Source organism: Carlito syrichta, unplaced genomic scaffold (genome assembly GCF_000164805.1).
Source record: "Carlito syrichta isolate Samal-C Ts95f unplaced genomic scaffold, Tarsius_syrichta-2.0.1 Scaffold305745, whole genome shotgun sequence".
Taxonomy (NCBI): Eukaryota; Metazoa; Chordata; class Mammalia; order Primates; family Tarsiidae; genus Carlito; species Carlito syrichta.
The window spans coordinates 52525-78192 of record NW_007249841.1 but is presented as its reverse complement, the minus strand read 5'-3'; the positions used below and the strand labels follow the sequence as shown (position 1 = coordinate 78192).

At 46.3% G+C, this 25668-nt stretch overlaps 1 protein-coding gene across 1 annotated transcript in view; it reads right to left on the bottom strand.

Moving 5' to 3' along the window:
* The window catches only part of TEC (tec protein tyrosine kinase), an 86472-nt gene that overhangs the window by 31836 nt on the left and 28968 nt on the right, over positions 1-25668 (bottom strand). The window contains exons 2-6 of the mRNA XM_008062550.2: positions 11006-11110; positions 4921-5002; positions 4114-4242; positions 1300-1340; positions 494-669 (exon numbers count right to left, since the gene is read on the bottom strand). Coding sequence (XP_008060741.1) covers positions 494-669; positions 1300-1340; positions 4114-4242; positions 4921-5002; positions 11006-11110 — 533 coding nt within the window. The remainder of the gene's footprint in view (positions 1-493; positions 670-1299; positions 1341-4113; positions 4243-4920; positions 5003-11005; positions 11111-25668) is intronic.

Genomic DNA, 25668 nt, shown 5'->3' with positions numbered 1-25668 from the left:
CAAAAAAATAAGATAAAATAAAATTATCTGGGCATAGTGGCATATGCCTGTAGTCACAATTACTTGGAAGGCTGAGGTGGAAGGATGGCCTGAGCTCAGGAAGTCAAGGCTGTGATGAGCCATAAACATGCCACAGCACTCCAACCTGGGTGACAGAGCAAGACATTGACTCAAAAAGGAAAGAAAAAAAATTCTAAGATTACTCACCGCAAAGGGGGACAAAACATAAAACATAATTTTCCCCAAGGTCAAAGTGATCAAATTAAGCACAGAAGGAGCAGAAAGAGACCAGTGTGATATATTCTAACGTGAAGAGAGGGGATTGATCGGTTTGCACGTATTGAGTGACCACTAGGAAGACACTATGTCACTGCAAAGTCATACATGTGCCCCATTTATGGTCGGTGGAACTGTCTCACCAAGTGACTGTCACCGTCACCTTCCCACTCAGCTCTCAGCCACCTGTGCACATCACACAGAGCAGGACACCTACCCGTACTTGTCTCTTGCTCTCCACCAGTGAACGTCATTCTTTTCTAATATGAGATACTCTTGGCCTCTCTCCAGTCTGAGATCATGTGCCTCTGTGGCCTGGAAGTCATACATTGCCACCACAATTTCCTCACTGCCCTCTTCCTCTTCAGGCGGAATTGGTGGAGGAGGCCTTCGCTGAACAAAGAAGAGAACATTGAAAAATTGAGTCTCCTCTGGGAAGCTGGTCATGAAGCAAAGCCCTACAGGAGTCACATGTCACCACCAAATAAAGGAAAGACCTCAAGCCTGCCTGATATAATCTAGCAACCCTCCCAGGAAGTGGAGATTCACTTCCACTTCACAACTGAGCGATGGTGGTTTCAGTAACCCAGCAAGGTCACTCCCGTCAGACCACGCCCTGGCTGGGCCCAGAGTGCCTATGATTTCTACCATATCCGCCTTCTCAAAAGCATCTCAAGAAATCACTGAAGACACCACTTTGTCTTTCTGTGGTCTTCAGACTGAAATATTCCTTTCAAGTCCCACACAGACAATAACAGGACCCCAATGACAAAATCGGGTACAATTAAATGAATGTTATCTGACACCAAGACACATTTAAATAAGCCATAACACATCTGCTTCTCAGATAGTCCTGGTGGAAAACAGTGTCGTGTGAATGAATTCAACATACTCAGTAAACGGTAAACACTACCAAAACTTAAAGATGCAAAGACTTAAAATGTAAAGATGTAAAGGTTTAAAACCAAAGACTGAAAAACTTCAACTTGAAGACTTAACCCTCAAAAGTCCAAGGCCACCTACCTTCTTTGTTTCTGGTGCTGGAGGTAGGGCTTTTCTTATACCTGAAATCGCCAACAACAAAATAGGTCAGAATACTGTCTATTGATGATGGATAAAAATAAGGTATCAGTAATTTTAAGGAAAATTAAGAGTTTACGCATAGACAAGAAGCCCTCTCTGACCAACTCTGGTGCACATGGCTTGTACCTCTATTCCAGAATTGAAAGCTGCCACATTGGCTGGTCTGTATTTCTGCCTTCCTGAACAGGACATAAATGCCACGGGTTCAGGGGCCATGTCTTCCTCTTTGTAAACCCAGTGGTGCCTAAACTGGGCACTCATCAGTGCTTGTTGAGTCAAACGGTAAACTGAAATCATGACACCACTGAAACATTAGTCAGCTCTGCAGTCTGCCCCTTTCTCCACAGTCCTAGAGTTTCAGCGGGCGCTTGGCTACCCAAGCTAAAGACTGTCATTTCCCAGCGAGGCACGGCCATGGGACCAAATTCTAATCAAAAGATATAAATGAGGTGTGACATTTTCACTTTATTTTGTTTTATTTTTGAGTCAGGATCTCACTCTACCAACCAGGCTGGAGTGCAGTGGCATGATCACAACTCACTGTAGCCTTGACCTCCTGGGCTCAGGCAATCCTTCTACCTCAGCGTCCCGAGTAGCTGGGACTAGTTACACACCACTATGTTTGGCTAATTTTTTTTTTTTTTGTAGAGATGAGGTCTCACTACATTGCCCAGCCTGGTCTTGGACTCCTGAGCTCAAACAATCCTACTGCCTTGGCCTCCCAAAGAGCTGGGCATGAGACACTGTGCCCAGTTGCCATTTTTAGATCTTATTCTTTTTTTTTTTTTGAGTTAGAGTCCCATTCTGTCACCCAAGCTGGAATGCAGTGGCACACCTGCTGGGCTCCGGTGATCCTTCCACTTCAGCCTTCCAAGCAGGTGAAACTACAGGTGCGCACTACCATGCCCAACTAATTTTTTTATTTATTGTAGAGACAAGGTCTCACCAAGTTGCCCGAACTGGTCTCAAACCCGTGGGCTCAGGCAATCCACTCGCCTTGGCCTCCCAAAGTGCCGGGATTATAGACTGAGCTACCGAGCCCGGGTTAGATCTTTTCTTGAAAGACCTCCCATGGGCATCCTTGAACCGTCTCCCCCTTTCTGCTGCCAGGAAGAGAGAGACTGCTAGAGCCAGAGCAAACTCTAGAACACTCCTCCCAGCCCCAGACCACCCACTCACCACCTTGGTATTATTATGTGAGGCTGAAATCAATTTTTCTCTGGTTTAAGACACTGTACCTTTGGGATATCTTTTCACAGCAGGTTACACTGCATTCACTAATATCAAACTAAGAAAATGAAGAAATAGGAGGCCAGGTGCAGTGGCTCACACCTATAATCCCAGCACTTTGGGAGGCTGAGGTGAGAGGACTGCCTGAGCCCACTGGTCCAAGACCAGTCTGGGCAACTTGGTGAGACCTCATCTCTACAACCAATCAAAAAATTAGCCAGACACGGTGGCGTGTGCCTATAGTTCCAGTTACTTGGAAGGTTGAGGTGGAAGGATCGCCTGAGCCCAGCAGGTTGAGGCTGCATGGCCGTGAGCATGCCACTGCACTCCATCCTGAGTAACAGAGTGAGACTCCAACTAAAAAAAATATATATAGGAAGCAATAACAGCCTTGGAAACATGGGCCTTCCTCTTCAATGAGTTAAGTGAACGTCAGGACATCCCAGGAGAATCAGGGTGCTAGACTCCTAGAGCTGGACTGCTTGGCCCAAGATAGTTATCTGGCCTGGTGGCCTCTCTGCCACGTGGGTGATCCGCTTGGACCCAGAAGCCCTATGAGCCCTGACCAACCCAGCGAGCACCCCGCATGGTGCAGCAGGACAGGAGAAGGGCCGTGACCCAATCACCATCACGGGTGTCCCGCAGCACCACAACTTTGAATCTCTGTGTTTAGCTTATGACCGAGGGCCTCTCATTTCCAGGATGCCTAAGGGTTCAAGCATCAGATTTAACCCAGACATTTTTCATCTGATCATTTACATGAGTCTCATTATGAGACCTCGCCGCTTCCACAGACTGTGAAGCTGTTACTCAAACCCAGACCACTAAGCCCCATCAAGGTGACAACAGCCCTGCTCAGATCACAGGTGCTTTGCTCTTTGAGGCTTCCAGCCTCATGGCTAGGAAGTTTCAGTGGGGAAGAGCATTCGTGTGAAGAAGGCTACTGATGGGGCCACGCTAGGTTTACACTTCAACAGATTCTTCTTTTTTTTTTTTTAGTCAGGGTCTCACTCTGTCACCCAGGCTGGAGTGCTTTCTTACAATAGCATGATCACAGCTCACCACAGCCCCAACCTCCTGGGCTCAGACAATCCTCCAACTTCAGCCTCCTGAGAAGTTTGGGACTACAGGTGCACACTATCACGCTTGGCTAATTTTTTTTTATTTTTTTGTAGAGATGAGGTCTCACTATGTTGTCCAGGCTGGTCTCTACCTCTTGGGCTCAAGCAGTTCTCTTGCCTTGGCCTCCCAAAGTGCTGGAATTACAGCTGTGAGCCACTGCACCTGACCTGAATTCATTTTTAACAGGATTTAATCTTGTAATAAAAGCTCCCCCCAAAATAAATCCTTTGATTTGATGAGAGGGTTCCACTGCTAAGTAAGTATAATTCTTCTTTTAAAACACACCTACCCTAATTTACACTGCTCTACAAAGTATACTTAAAATCATGTCACATTCTTGCCATACCAATAAATATGTTCATTCTGAGCACAATATAATTGTAGAATAAAATGAGTACTTACTACTTTCAAAAAGATTATATTTCTCACATCCAGGTGCTAACTTTTCAGTTTGTCTGCAACATTGATAACTTCCATCTGTCCAGAATTTAGGATGATATTTAATCATAATATTATTGTTTTTCTTTATTTCTGTAATGCATAGACACATCGATGATTAGCGAAATCACACAGACACTACAGAATGCTTTGTAAGTAACCCTGTCCATCATACTCATCTCTCAGGTACCATGTTTATTATGCGAACACCCTCGTAATACCATGTGACTTAGCATTCAGGAAAGCTTCATGGTTCTCTTTCACTTCTTCTTTTTTTTGGTTTTTTTTGGTAAAGCACCCTTGTTAGCAGAAATGACACCATGATGGATCAGGGCAAAAGTGATCACACAATCATTTTCTTCTGCAGGAGAAAAGTGGGAATTGGGCCAGACAAATCACCCATTTAGACACTTCCTGACCACGCAGTCCATCCACACCAAATGTTGGCTATGGAGGAATTTCTTTAAAAATGCCAAGTCCCGTAATCCTCAAAACACGTGTTTTACCTACAAATATATTCCACATTAAACGAAGCCACACTTTTCTCAGAAACTATTTACAACCACTAGAGAGAATCAGATTTTAAAAAGGCAAGTTAACTTTAAGAGACTGGAGTCACTTATAGCAAGGGAACATCCTTGGAGAAATACATACTATAGGTTAGGAGATGATGACTGCAATAGATACATCTGCTGTATTTCTGGTCCAGTGATAACAATGTTACATCTGCTACAACTATGCACAGATCAAAGTCCTTCCCATGAAATTTACCTTCTTTTAATTTCTTCACCCACTGGTCTCTACTTTGCATACTGGGTGCAAAAATGTAAAGCGTGTTGGCATCATGAACAACCTAAAATAAAACACAAGACAGAATCAGCAAGAAATAGAGCACCTCTGTGCAGCACGCAACTCTAGGAACCACAGGCACCAGTACATAACTCTCCAGGGACCAATTCAAAGCAGAGAACCCAGATTCTTCCAAAAACCAAACTACTTTTTAAATTCTACATTAAGTGGGATTCCCATTTTGTAAAGAACTGTGGTTTGTTTGTTTGTTTTTGAGATGGGGTCTCACTCTGTGTCCCAGGTTGGACAGCAGTAGTACCATCACAACTCTCCGCAACCTCCACCTCCTGGGCTCAGGTGGATCCTTCCACCTCAGCCTCCCGAGTAGCTGGGACTACAGGTGTATGCCACCACACCCAGCTAATTTTTTCTTTCTTTGTAGAGACAAGGTCTCGTCATGTTGCCCAGCCTGGTCTTGAACTCCCCACCTCGGCCTCCCAAAGTGCTGGGATTACAGGCATGAGCCACCAGCCATAACTGTGTGTGGAAGAAAAAAATATAGACAGAGGCTAGGATGCTCAACGAATCTTGGTATTTCTTTCCATCTAATTAACCAAGTTCCATAGATAAGCTTGGTGTAACAGAGATGATTCCAACCCAGCATTTTTCTCAATTTTTCTCACTCCTTTAGCTTCCTTGCCATCATCAACAGCTGCAGTAGCCAATCATGTTAAGCTCCAATTACCCTGGCTCTGGGTTACATGTTTATGGTCATTGACTCAGTGAATCCTGCCATCAAGAATTAGTCTTTCCATTTCACAGATGAAGAAACTGAGGCCTACCCCCAGTCCTTCACCTCTCCAGGAGGCACCATTTACACCACATGAACATCATGGTATCCCCTAATGGGCTACCTAATCAGCTCATCACCACAGGGCTAGCAACCCAGAAAGGCAGGATTCTCACTCCAGAGCCCATGCTTTTAACCACAGTGCCTGCTTCAGGGTAGCTCCTAGTGGGCAACTACATTTTATTTATTTTATTATATATTTATAAATATAAATGTATATTTGTATTATTTTTTAGCTGGGGGTCTCACTCTATTGGCCAGGTTGCAGTGCAGTGGCACAATGATAGCTCGCCACATCCTCGACCTCCTGGGTTCAGTTGATCCTTCCACCTCATCCTCCCAAGTTGCTGTGAGCATCACCATGCCCAGTTAATTTTTTGATGCTTTTGTAGAGACAAGGTCTCACCATGATACTCAGGCTGGTGTTGGATTCCTGGACTCAAGCAATCCTCTCGCCTTGGCCTCCCAAAGTGCAGGGATTACAGGTGTGAGCCACTGCATCCAGGCCCAGTATTGTTTTTAATATTATAAAAATAATTTTTAAAGTCCTGGGAAACTAACCCAGAAATTGTCACTTTACCCTTGATGGTCAGTCACAAGGTAGAAACACCTTGACTGGCTTCAAAGTAATACACGGCTAGAAAGCTCCCTTCACCACATCCACACCCAACAGGATAAAAAACAAATAGCTAGATCATGACAAATGGCTGCTCCTGACACACTCAACTTATTTTAATTAAACACACAGATCACACACTCTAACAGCAGTGTGAACACCATGGAACCAACAATGCTACACACACATGGCACCTTGCTGGGACTACAAAAGACTCAAAAATGAATCACACTTAAAGCCTGTCTCCAAGACATGTGCAAAAATGCCTTAGTACGAGACAGAATGTGAAACCTGACATCAGAACTGTCAAGTGCCCAGGAATATGGAGGTGCGTAGCCTCATTCACTCAGGACTTCCACACTCTGTGGATTTGTCCAGGCAAACACCTCTGTGCAGGGGACTCGGGTTAAAACGTGCCATGAGACAGTCCTTCCAGATGGACTTGGTGACATCTGGGAAAGACTGCCAGGGCTTCGGACCTTCCAGAAACCCATGGTGGATTAGAATAATAATTAGACTGAGCTTGGTGGCTCAGCCTGTAATCCCAGCACTTTGGGAGGCCAAGGTGAGTGAATCACTTGAGACTAAGAGTTTGAGTCCAGCCCAGGCAACTTGGCAAGACCTCATCTCCACAATAAATCAAAAATTAGCTGGGTGTGGTAGCGTGTGCCTGTAGTTCTGGCTACTCGGAGGGCTGAAGCAAAACAATCGCTGTAGCCTAGCAGGTCGATGCTGGGGTGGCAGTGAGCATGCCACCGCACTCCAGCCTGGGTGATGGAGAGAGACTCCAACTCAAAAAGTAATAATAATTAAACTTATTATGATAAGTTACATTGGGCCAAGCACGTTACAGACGCTGCCTCACTTAATCTGTACAGCAGCCCAGGTTCATATGAGTGTTAGAATCCTCACTGTTCAGGTGTGTGGGATTGAGTCACGTGAGCAGGATTCCTCCAGCCCAAAGGCTCTTTTAATTCATATATTCCTCACAACACCTTCTTGCTGTCCCTGGCTGTTCCCTCCTGGGTCTGCCCTTCCAAGCTCCAAGCAATCCAACTCCTCAACGCTCTCCTCTGATCACCATCATAAGCTCGCAAAACTGTTGAAGTCTGTTTAAGAGTAGCTAAAAAGCTGGGCTCGGTGGCTCAGCCTGTAATCCCGAGCCTTTGGGAGGCTGAGGTGAGTGGACTGCCTGAGCCCGCGGGTTCGAGACCCGCCTGGTCAGCGAGACCTCATCTTTACAATAAATCAAAAAGTCAGCCGGGCGTGGTAGCGCATGCCTGTAATTCCGGCTACTCGGAAGGCTGAGGCGGAAGGATCGCCGGAGCCCAGCAAGTCGAGGCTGCGGTGGCGGGGAGCAGCCACTGCACTCGTCTGGGTGACAGAGTGAGACTCCGACTCAAAAAAAAAAAAGAGTAGCTAAAAAATAATAATTATAATAATCCACATTCCAGGTTTAAATGTCAAGAACTGGCTTGATATGCTAACCTGGGGCATTTGTATTTCTCTAAGAAGTTTCTAGAAATACCACCCTACACCCCAATAATAAGCATCTCATTTCAGCATCTCAGGTAATTTGGAAGACTGAGGACATATTTGGGGTCAGCATCCTTCCCAAAGCAAACCTCAGATCACACCCCGTCAGCCTCCTCCTGAGTCAGCCATGTGAACAGGTGGCTGTGGCAGGGTGGTTTAGGTTGCGTCTCTCGTGTGCCTTGAGTCTCATGATGAGCCATCCTCCCACAGTGGCTTGTCGAGAAGGGATGAACTCTACAAACTGTGAAGTGCAGGAGCTGTTCACCAAGGAGGGAATGCTCTCCTCAGTAGACTACTAGCCCAGCAGCTTTCCTCCCCCATCCATAGCATCCTTCACTCATTCATTTATTCAACAGACATTTGACTGGTGTGGTGGCTCATGCCTGTAATCTCAGGACTTTGGGAGGCTGAGGTGAGAGGATCACTTGAGCCTAGGAGTTCGAGACTGGCCTGGGCAACATAGCAAGACTTCTACAAAAAAAAAAATAGCTAGGTGTGGTGGTACATGACTGTAGTCCCAGCAACTCAGGAGGATCACCTGAGCCCAGGAGGTTGAGGTTGCAGTGAGCCATGATCACGTCACTGCATTCCCACCTGGGCAACAGAGTGAGACCCTGAATCAAAAAAAAATTTATTCTGCAACTTTTGATGTCAGTGTGGCATAGGAGAAACAGCATGAATGTCAGACAGACAGATCTGAGCCTGGAACCCAACACCTCCTGGGAACGCCCAACCCATCAGAAGTGAATCATCCATGGAAGCTTGAAGGAGAGATGCTCCCAGAGCTGGTACTGACTCCTCCCATTTTCTCCAGCCCTCTCTGGGACTGGAACATGCAGGAGAGGAAGCAACCCCAGGCTTCTTCTGGTGCCTTTGGGAATGTCTGCTCCTGCTTTTACCCCTTGCACGTGAACCTGACGCAGTGTTTCACCATGAGCATGGGTGCTGGGATCTAGACAGTCTTAGCTATGTGTGAGTTGTAATAAGAGATGACCTTTCCCACCTTCAGATCCTCTGGTGTAAACGACAAGGTTAGAGTCCAAGCAGGCCCTCCTTGATTAACTTTGTCAGGTTGTTTTTGAAGCTTTCTTGCATGTATTCATCTCAACAGTTTTAAACAGTTCAAGGATGGACTGTGTCCTGTGCCACTTTTACCTTCATTCATAAAACCAACCAAACTTGCAGAGCAATCTCCTGTTCTTGAACAGCAAAAATCCTCATTCTGGGTCTGGAATCAGGAGCACCATAGCTCCCCACAACTGCCTGTCACCCACAAAATATCTAAAAATCATCAGAAGGGTGGCAGAAGTTCCACTGAACTTCAAGTAAATTACACACACAAACACATACACACACATCCCTCATTATGTATGCATTAGATACACTTAATCAGGAAGATTTAACCTGGGCTTTCTTCTCTATCTGGGTGGTGCATGTAGTATTAACAGCAGCAGCCATCATAAGAGAAGTAATAACAGTAGTAATTCTAGCACCTAGCGCCTATCTTGCTCTTAACCACCTGTCTAAGCAAGTCAAAGATTACCTCAGTTAATTCTCACTACAACTCCACCAAGTGAGTGCTAATGCTGCTATTTCTTCCAATTCTCAGGAGGGGACACAGACACAAGAGAGGTCAAGTGACTTGTACAAGCGCCCAGAGCCAGCGGGTCAGGCAGTCTAGCCTCAGAGTCCCTCTTTCAGCGCTTCTGTCCCTGCTCCTCCCTCAGGGAAGTGACACATACAGAATGAGGAAGTGGGAAAATGAAATTAAACCAGGCCTTCCTCCTCTGCATCACTGCTCCATCGTGGAGAACCATCCAGAAGCTTCGAGGTGTTAGCTCACAGCTTCCCAAACACCTCCATCCCCTACACTGGTAAATGTCTGTTTCAGATGAAAAGAATAATTTCACAGCAGCAATTTAAAATGACCAAAAGTTCATGGGAAAAGGTGTTTGCTTCTTCCCCTCGGGATGGAGGAGTGACCGGACCACAGTCCCAGGCAGGTGATTCTCACTTGGGATGTTCATTGCTCCAGGAAAGCACAAAACATCCTCAAATAGAGAGGGGATGGGGAGGTTCAGGGTCCAATCCACATTCATGTGGCCCGCCCCCAGGCAGGTGATGCCAAGATCCTGGCCAAGATCCTGGCCTGGAAGCAGCTTGGCCACTGAGGCCACACCTTCTCAGAGCCTGATGTGTGCATGGGGGCTTGGCCAGCTCTCAAGTCACAAAGCGACTCTGACAAGCCCTGATTTCCTCAGTCACAAGTGAAAAAAGCTATTCGCCTTCTTTATGCAGTAGGATCACTGTGGGGGGAAAAACACCACGAGCACTATTTAAAAATACAATTTAATAAATATATAACACAACAGTACAGCTCATTTCTGCACAGAGGAACGCATGCCTGGCATGCTTCTCAAATTCACAAGGAAAACCGCACCACACAGTTTTCTTTTCATTTTTTCTTTTTCTTTTTTTTTTTATTTATTTGAGTTGGGGTCTCACTCTGTTGCCCAGGCTGAAGCACAGTGGCATGATCATGGTTCACTGCAGCCTCAAACTCCTGGGTTCCCTCCTCAGTCTCCTGAGTAGCTGGGACAACAGGTGTGTGCCACCACACCCAGCTAATTTTTTTATTTTTTGTAGAGACAAGGTCTTGCTATGTTGCCCACGCTGGTCATCAACTCCTGGGCTCAAGCGATCCTTTCACCTCAGCCTCCCAAAGTGTTGAGATTACAGACGTGAGCCACCACACTTGGCCTCATCCCATGTTTTTCAGCCTCAGACCCACTCCTTATTCTATCTACTCTGTGATCAAATCTGAATATTAGTAAATAAAGTCTGGAGTTTGGAAATCCAGGCTCACTGGCGGAATCTAATAGACCAAAAATGAGAGTAAGATCTTGTTTCAACAAAGACTTAAGCAGTTCATAAAGAAAAGCAGTAACAATTAAGGAAGTAAATGAACTAAAAACCAGTCATGGAAGCAAGGACAGGACACTACGGTGCCAGACAGCAAACACAACCGCCACCCAGCACTGCGCAGCCACACTTCGCTGGCTCACCTGAAATGGATACTTATTCTGACAGGGGATGGCGCTGTCATCATCCTTCACTACCTCCACGCACTTGATTTTTGAAATATCAATAAACCCCTTTCTGTATTTTTTCTGTTAAAAAAAAAAAGGAGGAGAAGCATTACAAACAATGGTAAGATATTAGAGCAAATGTTATTCACAGTGATAGTTATTCATGAAATTACAGATTCACAATACTGCAGTTTCCTTAATCATTACCTAAATGATGTCTCTCACTATCAAAGCCATTCAAAATACTAGCACTGTGATGATTGTAATCAAAATTATTAAATCTTTTCATTTCTCAAGATGACATTGTTCTGTCCCCAAAAGGCTGTAGAACTAATGAATTTTCTTTTACTGCTGCCTTCTCCTCCCAGACAAATACTTTGTTCAACCTCATCTTCTCGATGACAGTCAAAGCATTGAACTGAGTGCAGTGGCTTACACCTGTAATCCTAGTACTTTGGGAGGCCAAGGTGGAAGGATCTCTTGAGCCCAGGAGCTCAAGACTACCCTGGGCAACATAGTGAGACCTCATCTCTGCAAAAAATTAACAGGTCATGGTGTCATGCACCTGTAGTCGCTACTTGAAAAGCTGAAGAGAGAAGACTGCCTGCCCAGGAGTTGGAGTCTGTGATCAGCCAAAATTGTGCTACTGCACTCCAGACTGGACAACAGAATGAAACACCAACCCAAAGAAAGAAAGGGAAATTGGAACTAGCAACCAATTCCCGATAAAAACCTCTAATGCCCATGCCATAAGTGATACGATAGACAAGTGGGACCTCATCAAACTGACAAACTTCTGCAAAGCCAAAGAAACCATCAAGAGAGCAGGGAGACAGCCCACAGGAGTTGGAACCTTCTTTATGGCTGCATAATATTCCATTGTGTATATGTACCACACTTTTTAAATCCAGGCCTCTTCTGATGGGTAGCATGACTGGTTCCATGTTTTTGCTATTGTAAATAATGCTGCAATAAACATGTGTGTGCAGGTATCTCTCTCTCTCTCTCTCTCTCTCTCTCTCTCTCCTGTTTTTGTCTCTTCTCTGTGTGTGTGTGTGTGTCTTTCTCTCCTTTCTCTGTCACTTTCTCCCCTTTCTCTGTCTCTCCTCTCTCTGTCTTTCATCTCTCTCCTCTCTGTCTCTCTCTTTCTCCTCTCTATCTCTCTGTCTCTCTCCTCTCATTCTCTCCTCTGTCTCTGTCCCTCCCTCTCTCTCTCTCTCTCTCTCTCTCACACACACACACACACACACACACACACACACACACACACACACACACACACTAGAACCCCACGGCCCTCAGCCTTCAACATTTCTCCAGCACTTGTCTCCCTGCCCTGTCCCCTGGCTCCTGGCTGTGACAGTCCCATAAGCACAAGTCCTCCCCACACCCCACCAGGCCTTTGTGGCTGTCAGCTCTTGGGTGTGTCCCATGAACAGAACACGGCAGCCTTCACAGACACCAGCGTCCTCAGCCCTGGGCGGCCACCCTGTCACTTTTTTACAGAGAATATGGCAGCCACCCCGGGGACAGTCAGTGCACTTGAAGACTCTCCTTCTCTCTCACCGTCTCTAAGCAATAGCTCAAAGGACACAGCAGGGTGATGTGTGGCTCCACTGGGGCTCACAACACCCCTTTGAGCAGGACTGTCCCCTTGTTCACAGACAAGGACACCGCAGCTCAGACCTACCTCCAGGACCTCAGCTCAAGCTCCCCCGCATGTATAACACTCCAGCCACAAGGAGGTGAGAGATGTGTACCAGGGGTCAGCAGGGCTCCAGGCTGGACCTTGGTGCCCAGCTAGGACAGGAGGAGGACACACCCAATGTCGTGTCCTAGGGTTCACATGTCCTGTCAACAAACATGCCAGACCCCTGTCGTCCAGCCCAGACCTGGCATCCAGCCCTCCACCTCCCTCCCTACCTATCCCACCCACAAGTCCTGCACGTCCCTGCCTGCTATCTCACTGCTAAAGCAATCCTCACCAGCACCACCAATGCCCAGGCCAGTGGCCTGGCCAGAGCTGTCAGTCACTAGTGGGACTATGGAGAGCTGATGCTCTCTCTGCCCTCAGTGGCCTCAATGTTGGATCATTCTTGTCTTCCTTTTCTCCCTTCCCTTCGGTTTTTCACTGGACAACACCTGTGTTATATCAACAACGAGTCAAGGAAGACAGAAAAAAGACAAGCTTGGAAAAGCTCACTTCTGAGCCTGGGACCTAGGAATCATAACAGGTGCTTGGATGCCTCACAGCCAATCTGCCAGGCAAGGAGCGCTGTGCCCATTTTACAAACAAAGAAACTAAAATTAAGAAAAGTGTCCAAGTTCACAGTGACAGAGACTGACACGGTAGGTATCCCATAATGTAGCAACTGCTAAGTATACAAATGGTGCCACCAGGGCACAGAGAATGGTGGCTTACATGTCGGAGGTGGGATGGCAGGGAGAGAATAAACGGTACATGCAAAAGAAAGAATATTTCACATGACCTGCTTCCTCATCTGTAAAATGGGTATAATAATAGTATCTATGTCAGACATGTCCAACCTGGTCCCAGGACAGCTAGTCATGTGGCCCCACAAAATCTTTTAACATCACATGTTTCTTAGCATTGATTTTCTTCATGACTCCAACATGGTTCCATTTTTGAAGTTCATAGTCACGCCTCATTCATGACATCACTTTTTGGCAACACGTACATTTGTGAGCAACTAATTTCAGTGATGAGGTCCACTAAGAGCAAAATTCAAGCAACCATTTCTGACGAGCACCTTGAGAACTCACTAAGAATTGCAAATACTTCCATCAAACCAGACACTGATGCATTAGTTTTACAAAAACAAGGTCAAATTTCCCACTAGTTTTATATTGTTCTCATTTTTCTAAACTTTATAATAAAAAATATTTAAAAATAAAAGAAGTCTTATTATGTATACACTAACTATATCATATAGTTTGTGTGGTCCAAGACAATTTCTCTTGACTCGACGCAGCACAGGGAAGCCAAGAGGTTGGATACCCTTGCTTTATCATACATTTGTTATGCTATTTAATGAGTGATTATTTGCTAGGAGCTTAGAAGAGTGTCTGCCCATAGCAAAGATCTGCACGTCTTTGCTAAGTAACTGTTAAGACCTCAGAACACCAGGTTGGAGTCTGCTTCCAGAATGCCCACCTCCACGCATCTCCTGCTCTAGCTACTAAAAGCAGTTGTCAGACATGGACCAATCTATCCAGGAAAATTCGGGATGCCTTGAGTTGATTTATGTCCTCTAAGTTCATGCTCTGTGATATGTGATCTCCTAACATACTGTTCCAATACTTGGATGGACTTTACTCCGATATCTTGCTGGCTGGGCACAGTGACTCATTCCTATAATCTCAGCACTTTAGGAGTCTGAGGGAAGAGGATGGCTTAAGCCCAGGAGCTGGAGACCAGCCTGGGCAACATAGCAAGATCTTGTCTCTACAAAACAAAAAAATCAAAAAATTAGTGGCACATGCCTGTAGTCCCTGCTACTCGGGAGGCTGAAGAGGAAGGATCGCCTGAGCCCAGGAGGTCGAGGCTGAGGTGAGCCATGATCGTGCCACTGTACTCCAGCCTGGGTGACAGAGTGAGACCCTGACTCAAATAAATACATAAATAAAACAAATATCTTGCTCTGAAACTAGCAGATCAAGGCTCAAGTTTAAGTGGCTTATTCATTATTTTACCAATCCTGCCAGCAAGCACGGACAGGACCCCAACTGGGCACTGAGCCTAGTGCTCCGAGCTCCGAGGGAGGGTGAGGGTCTCTTGGAGAGGGTTTCACAATGACACAACAGGCAGAGGAGAGGAGGGTGTGATTCCCAGTCCAGGCATGGTTGAGCCCATGCCTTTTCGGACACTGACGAGTGGGCAGAGGTGGGTGGGAGCCGCAGGGAGGTTTCAGAGGAAGTGACACCCTGGTTTGGTTTTAAAGGATAAGTGGAAGTTTCCTAGGACACTGAGGAAGACAGCAGGATGGCAGAGCACTGAGTGTTCAGGGAACAAAGCGTCTCATCATGACAGGATCAGGGGCTCGGGGCGGTGCAGGACACCAAAATGGCTATCGGAGACCATGTTGGGAAGGTATATCCACACCAGACAGGAGCGTGGGCCTGTCCTGAGGGTTTCAGCAGGGAAGTGGGCGAGCCGCACCGGGTGGGCTTTCAGAGATCCTGATGAGTGACTGCAGAGGCTAGGTGGGTAGGGAGGCCAGCTGGGAGGCAGTAGTTGAGGTGGGAGGTAACAAGGCCAGAGTCAAGTCCATGGCAGGAGTCAGGGTGAGGAAAGTTGGACACTGAAGATGTGGGAGGCAGAGTCACCAGGTACACAGCCACCGAGAGTCACCAGGCGTGCAGTCAGCGAGGGACAGGGGGATAGGGAAGAAAAGTGGGAAAGCTCAGGGGCTTGAGGCTAAGTGACCGAAGATACTGATGCCATGGACTTTATTTTCTTTCTCTCTCTCTCTCTCTCTCTCTCTCTCTCTCTCTCTCTTTCTTTCTAAGTTGAGGGTCTCACTCTGTCACCCAGGCTGGAATACAGTGGCACAATCACTGCTTACCACCTCAATTTCCTGTGCTCAAACGATCCTCCCTCCTCAGCCTCCTGAGTAGTTGGGACTACAGGCACATGCCACCACGCCTGGTTAATTTTTTTATTTTTTGTGGAGATAAGGTCTCGCTGTGTTGCCCAGGTTGGTCTTCAACTCCTGGACTCATATGATCCTTCCGCTTCAACCTCACAAAGTGCTGAGATCCCAGGCGTGAGACACCGCACCCAGCATCCCCATAGCTTCCTTAAACACTGGACAGGCCAGCCTGTCACAGCGACTCTGCAGAAGAGCCCTGAAGGGAGTGAACAGGAGCTCATGGAGAAGGCTTCTGAGCACACCACAGTTAATACTGAGAAGGAACATTGAGTCTGTCTCCACTTAGACTATTCTTTAGAATTTGTTCAAAAAGCAAAACCCCTTCATGACTCCTGAAGGATGCTACACGACTGTCAACATTGTGGTCCTAGGAGGAATAGCCAAGGTCATTACTGTCTTCTTGTCACATGTCCCTTCTGTTCCATCATCTTAACCCTGCCCACTAGACAGGAAACGTGATGGAGCTAAGGCCTCTCCTCACCCATCTTTGAATCCTCTGAGCTAAGACGACTGCCCAGCACTTAGTTGGGTATTCATTCGACAGTGAGCTGAGCTGGCATACAAAGAACTCTGTGTGTGGTGGTTAGGGGTGGGAGGTCCCCTCTTGTTCATCCTCTGTGAACTTTGCAAAGCTTGAGAATGGAGATGAGCAGTGACCACTTGACATACTGATAAACCAGCGGGAACACCAGACAGAAAGACGAGCTATAACTTGCTTAAAACCACACCTCAGCTGGAGGCCAAGCTGGGATTCAATGCACGAGATGCTGTCCCTGGCAAGTCCTACAAGGCACACAGTTTCCTTTAATGGCCAGGATACTCAGTATTTGAACAATACCAATATCAATCCTAATTTTTATTTTATTTTATTTTATTTTATTTTAGAGGTGTGGGGTACACGTGAGGGTTTACTACATAAGTAAATCACATGCTGGTGAGGTTTGGGCAGCCAGCAGACCCTCTCCCCCGCTGGTGGTGGACCTGGTAACCACTGTGTGGTTGTGTCCCCTCCCTCTCTCTTCCTTCCTCCCCTAACAGGGGCCAGCATCTGTAATTCCCATCCTTGTGCTCATGTGACAGTGACCAGGGCCCGCTTAGGAGTGAGAACAGGCAGCATTCCATTCTTTGTTTCCATCTAGTATCAACCCTAAATTAAATTAAATTAGAAAAAAATGTATATAGCTCACCAGGCTGGTCCAGGTCATCTGAGAAGTCTATATGCTCAGGACACCATGTGGCCTTTCCCTGGCACCCTGAGCCCATCACGTGCAGTGAGAGGCATAATAGAGTTTCCTGTCAATTCACCAAAGGACTCCTTTTCCCACAGCGAAAACCAAAGGACTCCTTTTCCCTTGACTCCTTCTGTGGCCATTCCATGTGCTGCCACAGGAGACACCTACTGGGCGAGTCACCTCTGCACTGCAGGAGGACCCCAGCTGGAGGACATGAGCTTTAGAGACAACAGATCCTGACTCCAGCCTCTGCTTTGCCACAGGTAAGCCATGTGGCTCCGGGCAGTTTCTGTTCTCTGCCACGGGTAAGCCATGTGGTCCTGGGCAAGCCCTGTCCCCTCTGTCCTTCAGTTTCTGTCTCTGAAGAAACAGATGATAATACTGTCTTTGCCAAGCTATTGGCAGGATTAAAGATGTTCCTAGGTGCTCAGTACAGTGTCTGCCACATGGACTCTGATGGTTAATTTCATGTGGCAGCTTGCCCGGGCTGAGGGATGCCAAGTAGCTAGTAACACGTTGTTTCTGGGTGTCTGTGAGGGTGCTTCTGGAGCAGGTTAGCATGCGAATCAGTAGACTAAGGAAGATCCACTCTCAGCAAGGGGGGTGGACATGATCCAACCCCTGGTTCTCAGGTCCCCGGACTTGGACTGAATTACACCATCAGCTTTCCTGGGTCTTCAGACTGCGGGCGGCAGAGTCTCAGCCTCCAATTACATTATCCTTTCCCATAACAAAGCTCAATAGAGATAGAGAGAGAAGAGAGAGAGAGATGTGAAAGAGAGAGAAACAGAGGGGGAGACAGAGAGTGAGAGAGAGATTAGTTCTGTTTCTCTTGAGAGCCCTAATACAAATTCACTCCCTAAACCGTAAGCGTTTACTGTTAGTTTTTACCATAACCCTAGGAAGTCATCAGGAAACTGACTGTCTGAATAGTTATGAGACCAGGTAAGGACCCCAACAGGCTGAGCCAGAAATGAACTCAAATCTCTCAAAAACACTAAGCTTCTACTTGGCTCCAGGGATCTCCAGTTTGAATATTTATGGACTCTTATAATAGAAGATAAAATTGTGTCCAGAGCTAACAGTGCCAGAGCACTCACTGTGAGCCAGCACTGAGTCAGTCTCCTCACATGGATAAGCTCCAGGAATCCTCCCAGCATCACAACATGAGACCTGCCACCACCTCCTTCTACAGATAAAGAAAATCAATACTTAGGGAGTGTCATCCCCTTGCCCAAGGTCACACAATAAGCTTCCAATTCTGAATTCCTAAGTGCCATCTAGACTCAAGTAACCTGACATCACTTAACGATGTGCAAACATCCGCTCAGTGGAAACTTTCTAAGTGTAGAGCTCTTACTCAGCTGTAAGACCAACCGCAAGTTCACAAATTAAAGACAAGCGAAACTGCACAACAGATTAGATGAAAGCGACAACACCGCTTGGAGGAGACAGGCGGGCTGTGGCTGGAACCACTAGTTCTCCAAGCAGTTCTTGGCGTCCCCACACTTGTGTCACCGTGAGCCAGGGATGCCCCTCCCATGCTGTCTCTCAATTACAACCCAAGGGGACCTCTGTGTGTGCACAAACTGCCATCTTGTCACAGGGCCCATGGGGCACCACTGCCCTGTCTGTTTTCAGTCTGTCTCTGTTCTCTCTCAACAGACTCAACAATTAAAACAGATGCCAAATCCAAACCCAAAGACACACTGCCTGACAGATCATGTTACTGATAAGGGTCCATTCAGAGAATGCAGCTTTATTCATAATAGAAACAGTGTATAAAAGTGCATACTCTGTAGCATATAAAGCATAGAATATATTTATATATTATATATATAAAGTATATATTTGTATATAATATTATATGTAATATTATCAGGGGATAAAATTTGTTTTCAAATTAAGAAGGCAAAGTCTAAAATTTCTGGAACTTGCAGTTCTCAACACATGCATAGCACCAAAACTTGTGGGTAGCACTCACTACATCCCATTGTGACAATTCATCCTTGCATTCAACGTGTGGGCTAGCTTTGGACCCTCAGCCACATTCATTAAACATGGATTCCAGGATCTGTCTACCATCTTCAAGGCACAGATGCTGAAGTACCATAAGGCTGATGAAAACATACACAGTCCCTTCCCCTTGAGGAATTTACACAGCCAGACATTTGCTAAGGTTACAGAGAGGAATGATAATATTTACAATGAAAGTCTGAGTGGTAGCTGGGCATGGTAGATCATACCTGTAATCCCAGCACTCTGGGAGGCTGAGGCTGGAGGATTGCTTGAACCCAGGAATTCTTGGCCAACCTGGACAACATAATAAGACCTTGTCTCTACCAAAACATCAAAAAAGAAAAAATGATAATAAGCCAGAGTCAGAGTCTTGCTGTGCTGTCCAGGCTGGTCTAAAATTCTTGGGCTTAAGCAATTTTCCCACCTTGGCCTCCAGAAATTCTGGGATTACAGACATGAGCCACCACGCCTAGAAAAACCTGCTGAACATCTGTGGTATTCTGAGGATTGCTTTAATGTTTTAACACTGCAGTCAATTCGTAGAGCCCCCAGGCTTTTGAGCCTGGCAGGCTTGTGTTTAAATACCAATCCATGGCCTCATACAAATGAATTAATCTCTTCCAGTCTTTATTACCTCATCTGTAAAATGGGAATATTAAAGTTAAGACAATATCTATCTCGTTGATTATTGTGATGATTAACTGTGATATGTTCATATGCACACAGCACAATTTTGGGCCATCACAATTATGCAATATACATTATCTAGTTTAATTATTTTGTCTTTAAATCTAAAATTGGTAAAATTTTTCAGCATTTAAACTTTTCTTCCAACTATAGAGTCTTAATTTTTTAATACTATATAGTCTCTAATTTTGTTATAGAATTTAACAAGAAAAAGAGATTTAAGGATAACATAGCAATATTTCTTCACTTTCTCCTTAAAAGAATTCAGTATATAATCCAAGAGTTCAATGATTATAAGAGAAGACAACTAAGCTTGACGATCATGCAGAAAAGGTTGCAGAACAAACCAGGCAACAAGGATAATAGCAGCGATGCTGTTTCTCTTAAAATAATTTTTTTTTTTTTTGAGTTGTAGTCTCACTCTGTCACCCAGACTGGAGTGCAGTGGCCGCTCCCGCCACCGCAGCCTCGACCTGCTGGGCTCCGGTGATCCTTCCGCCTCAGCCTTCCAAATAGCTGGAACTACAGGTGTGCGCTACCACGCCCGGCTAATTTTTTGATTTATTGTAGAGATCAGGTCTCGCCAAGTTGCCCAGGCAGGTCTCGAATCCACGGGCTCAGGCAATCCACTCACCTCGGCCTCCCAAAGCACTGGGTTTACAGGTTGAGCCACCAAGTCCGGCCTAAAATAATATTTTAAGTAATTGTTTTTAAAAATAACTAAAGGGCTGGGCATGGTGACTCAAGCTTATATTTGGCTGAGCCCACAGGTTCGAGAACAGCCTGGGCAACTTGGCGAGACCTCATCTCCACAATAAATCAAAAAAAATTAGCCAAGAGTGGTAGCATGTGCCTGTAGTTCCGGCTACTTGGAAGGCTGAGGTGAAAGGATTGCCTGAGCCCAGCAGGTTGATGCTGGAGTGGCAGTAAGCATGCCACGGCACTCCAGCCTGGGTGATAGAGTGAAACTTCAACTCAAAAATAAAAAAATAAAAGTAGGCCGGGCTCGGTGGCTCAGCCTGTAATCCCAGCACTTTGGGAGGCCGAGGTGAGTGGATTGCCTGAGCCCGCGGGTTCGAGACCCGCCTGGGCAACTTGGCAAGACCTCATCTCTACAATAAATCAAAATGAGCTGGACGTGGTAGCGCGCGCCAGTAGTTCCAGCTACTCGGAAGGCTAAGGCGGAAGGATCGCCGGAGCCCAGTAGGTCGAGGCTGTGGTGGCATTGCACTCCAGTCTGGGTGGCAGAGTGAGACTCCAACTCAAAAAAAAAAAAAAAAAAAGTGACTAGTCTTATTTACTGACTACCATGGGAACTCGGGACAGTATTTGCTGAGCATATACTATATGCTAGATATGGTGCTAAGACTTGAACAAACATTTTCACAGCAACTTTATTCATAATAGCAAAAACTGAGAACAACCCAAGCATCCATCATCAGGTGAATGGATAAACAAATCCAACCAATGGAATACTTCACAGTAACAGAAAGAAATGCAATGCTGAGACAACATACTGAATACATGTCAAAATAGTAATAATCAATTAAAAATTGTATACCTGATGCTGAATTATACCTCACATCTTAAAATAATTTTTAAAAAATAGTATGCTGGGTGAAAGAAGCTAGCCTAAAAAAAAAAGTATGTGCTGTATGAGTTTGTTTATTCTAAAGTTCTAGAACTTGTAAATTAATCTATTGTGTCAAAAGTTAGATTCGCTGTCTGGGTATGGTAGTTCATGCCTGTAAATCTCAGCCATTTGGGAGTCTGAGGTAGGAGGATTGCTTGAGGTCAGGTGTTTGAGACCAGCCTGTGCAACATAGCAAGATCCCATCTCTACAAAAAAAAATTAAAAATTAGTTGGGTATGGTGGCATGTACCTATAGTCCCAGCTACTTGAGAGACTGAGGTGAGAGGACTGCTTGAGCCCAGGAGGTCGAGGCTGCAGTGAGCCATGATTGTATCACTGTACTCCAGCCTGGGTGAGAGAGAGAGAGAGAGAGAAAGAGACAGAGAAAGAGAGAGAAATTCTGTCTCAAAAAAAAAAAAAAAATCAGCAATGACCTAGGGATGGTGGGAATGAAGGAGAAGGGATGAATGCAAAGTGCCACGAAGAAGCTGTGGAGGTGATGGATGGGTTCTGTATATTTATGGCAGCGATGGTTTTGAGGCCACATACCTATGTCAAAATTCATCAAGTAACAACATTCAAATATATGCAGTTTAATAGGATAGGAGGGTGGCTCACGCCTGTAATCACAGCACCTTGAGAGACGGAGGTAAGAACATTGCTTGAGCCCAGAAGTTCCAGACCAGCCTGGGCAACATAGCAAGACCTCATCTCTATAAAATAAAATAAAAGTTTAAAAAATATGCAGTTTATTATATATTGATTAGATACCTCAATAAGGCTGAAAAAAAATGCATGGCTGCCATTCTCAGGGGCCCTGAAGTCTGAAAACACTTGGAAACTGCAAAATTCTTTGCTAATAATTTAGCATTCTAAAATATAAACTTAAATCAACAATAACAAAAGAGAAAAAAATGGGTGTAAAGATTAAGCAAAACAACGTTGGTATCTAATGGGCAGAGGCAGTCATGGATGGATCTCTCTCACTAAAATGAAGCCTGGGCCCTGGCATTTGTGCCAACTTAGACTCGCCCGCCCATTTGACTCATCCCATATTAAATGAATTTCTGGGTAAGAATAAAAAAAAAACAAAATACCTCCTCCCAAAGCTGGTACGGGATGCTCACCTCCTCCTCCTCCTCCTCACCCCATCTTTAAGGCAGGCCTGACAAGGGCACCAAGCAGAGACTCAGGGAAGGCACCGTTATGCCTTCTCCAATGCCCACAACAGGGCCTGGTCCATGGAGGGCCCCAGTCACCTTGTTGGAAAGTCCACGAGCGAATGAGGGCAGGGCAGGAGGGAGTCAGCCCAGAGAACTATGGCTATTAGACATCTCTCGGGTCTGTTTTTACAATAACCAGTCACACCCACCACTTTTTCCTTTTCTCTTTTCAATGTCTTTTTTAGAGATGAGGTCTCGCTCTGCTGACCATGCTGGATTGGAACTCCTGGGCTCAAGAGATCCTCCCTCCTCAGTCTCCCAAGTAGCTGGGACAACAGGATCATGCCACTGCGCCAGGCACCACCACTTTTTCTTTCCAATAAGAGGTTTTTTTGTTTTGTTTTTTTAAAATCTTGAAGCCTTTTGTCTTTTCTTTTTGCTACAGCTTTCTCAGATAGACAGAAGGGCACAGGCAGGCCAGAAATCTCCCGGACCTGCTTGGCAAAGAATAACCTCCAGCCTCCATGTCCTCCACTCTCTGCTCCACCCATGTGCCCTGCTGTCATGGGAATACCCAACTGACAAGGTCACTGTCCCATAGCAGTCCTCAGAGACGCACATAAGTACTGTCAAGGGACCCTTCCTCAACTACAAGATAGTCATCATCAGAGATATCGCTGTAATCCTTGGGCTTTTTTTCTTTAAGCAGAAAAAAGCAGGAAGGCCCTTTAGCTGGGGTTTCAGTTCTTGGATTGCTGTGGCTGGCACTGGCTGGCAGCACTTGCTTCTGTGCTGGGTGGTATTGGCGGGGGGTGCATGTGTGTGGAGGAGGGTGCATGAGGTGGGTTGGGTCTGTGTGCGTGCATGTGTGTGGGTGTGCATGCATGTTCTGTGGCTCTCTAGCAGACACTTCTTGTGTTCATGTTTTTTTTTAATGACACTTGATATCTTTCTGAAAGCAGAAATAACCAGAATCATAGAAACATGATCTCTTGCCAACAGGAGCTTGGGAGATGAGCTCTGTGAACTTCTGATAGGGGTCGCAGGCAGCTAACAGGGCAAGACAGAAAGGGCCATTTCTGGGCTGGGTGGGCAGCTGGTAATTCAGGCTCGCAATGGCCGATGGCATGTGCGTGGATAGCGAGACCTGCAGCTGCAGCCCATGCAGGGACTCAACTGTGGACAATGGGCTGATGAGGTGATAGCTGGAGAGATGACAACCCTGAGAGCAGAAAACCATTGTTAGTCCCCCACAACCTCAGCCTAGGGCTGGATTTCTGTAAAGGCACAATGTTGAGTGGCTCACAGACTCCTGGGAACCTTCCCTCACCCCGCCCAGACCTGGCCTGTTCCTCCACTAAGAAAAACTCCTCAGGCCAGGTGTGGTGGCTCATGCCCATAATCCCAGCACTTTGGGATGCCAAGGTGGGAGCATTGCTGAGCCCAGAGTTTGAGGCCAGCCTAGACAACATAGCAAGATCGCATCTCTACAAAAGTCAAAAAAAATAGCCTAGCTGGTGTGGTGGCACTCACCTGTAGTCCCAGCTACTAAGGAGGCTGAGTCAGAAGGATCACCTGAGTTCACGATCGTGCCACTGCACTCCAGCCTGGACGACAGTGGGACCTCGACACACACACACACACACACACACACACACACACACACACACACACACAAAGAATTACTTTTAAAACAATTTCTTGCACTGACTGGGTGCTTGATGACATCAAAGAAGTTGTGTTGATATGTCTGGACATGTGGTAAGGGCACCAAGGTTCTGCTTCATCTGGGACACCTGGACTTTTGGAGGTGTGTACTGAAGCATCTGTGGAAGAGGCTGGGGTCTCCACAAGAGATAGTGAGAGTAGGAGTATTTGCTACTTAGAATGGCAGTGGGAGAGGTGTGATCAGGGTCATCTGACTGGGGGTGTGGTCTCTGTACTATTCTGTCTCCTCTTGAATAACTTTAAATGCTCTATATTAAAGAGTTAAACAATACTTCTCATTGGTTTTCTAAAATCCCCATCAAAGGTATAATTGGATCTACCTACAATATTTTTGTGAGCATACAGAAAGAGCCCATTATTAACTGGTAAAAAGTAGTGATGGCCACTTTTCTTAGTGCCACCCATAAAGCTGTGGCTGTCCCTCATGGTCATGTGCACACTAGGCTCAGAACAGGAAGCAGGCCCTGGAAGCCACCATGCCAGTGCATCTTGGGACACAGCTGCTCTTGGGGTTACACAGCTCCCTGCATCCATCAATCTCAAGTCCACAATCAATTACAGAAGTGCCAACCCCACTGAGTAACAAGTTATTCAGCATCTGCATGGCACAGTTGGCCGAGTCGGGCACTGAGGCTGAACCAATGGACCAAGAGCAAATGCGACATGGAAGTCTAGCCTGCAGTACTGTGCGTGTCCCCGGCCGTCATAGCTGGGGGCCACAATGGACCCATCCAGTCCCTTTTTGTCTGCTCTTGCCGATGCAATTAACCCAACTACTCCAATAAAGACTCATCCACGCAACAGAGTATCTGGCCATTTCGAGATATGTCCCTGATGAAAAATTTAGGATCCCCCTGCCCAGCAGCCATGCCATCTTCAAGTGTTCACCAGCACCCACAGGGGAGCTTTATCTACCAGATTTTATCTTCTTACCCCTCCCCCACTTCCCTTCCGAGGGTCCAGAGGAACCACATCAGAGTCACATGGCGACTGGCTGTGGGAGGCATGATGGCTGACTGCAGGTGACAACTTGACCGGATTAAGGAACGCCTAGAGAGCCGGTCCTGCATGGTTTCTGGGTGTGTCTGTGAGGGTGTTTTCAGAGGAGACTGGTGCGAGAGTCAGGGGTAGTCTGGGAAAGACATGACCTCCATGTGGACAGCTGGGGACCAGGAGAGAAAACCAAAAGGGAGAGAAAAGTCCCCCCTCCACCCTCAGGACTCACTCTTCTCCTTCTGCTCCTGCACATCAGGGTCCCAAAGCTTCTGACCATGAGACTCCAGCCGGCCCCAGGCTCTCAGGCCTTCCACCTTGGGCTGAGAGTACACCAAGGATTCCTTGGATCTGAGACTTTGGCCTTGGGCCAAGCCATGGACCACCACCTCAGGTCCCCTCTGCCCATGGATGGCCAGTCATGGGGCCTCATCACCATAACCATGCTGGCCCATTTCCCAACAGGTCCCCCCAGGTACATCCATATACATACATAACCCACTGACTCTGG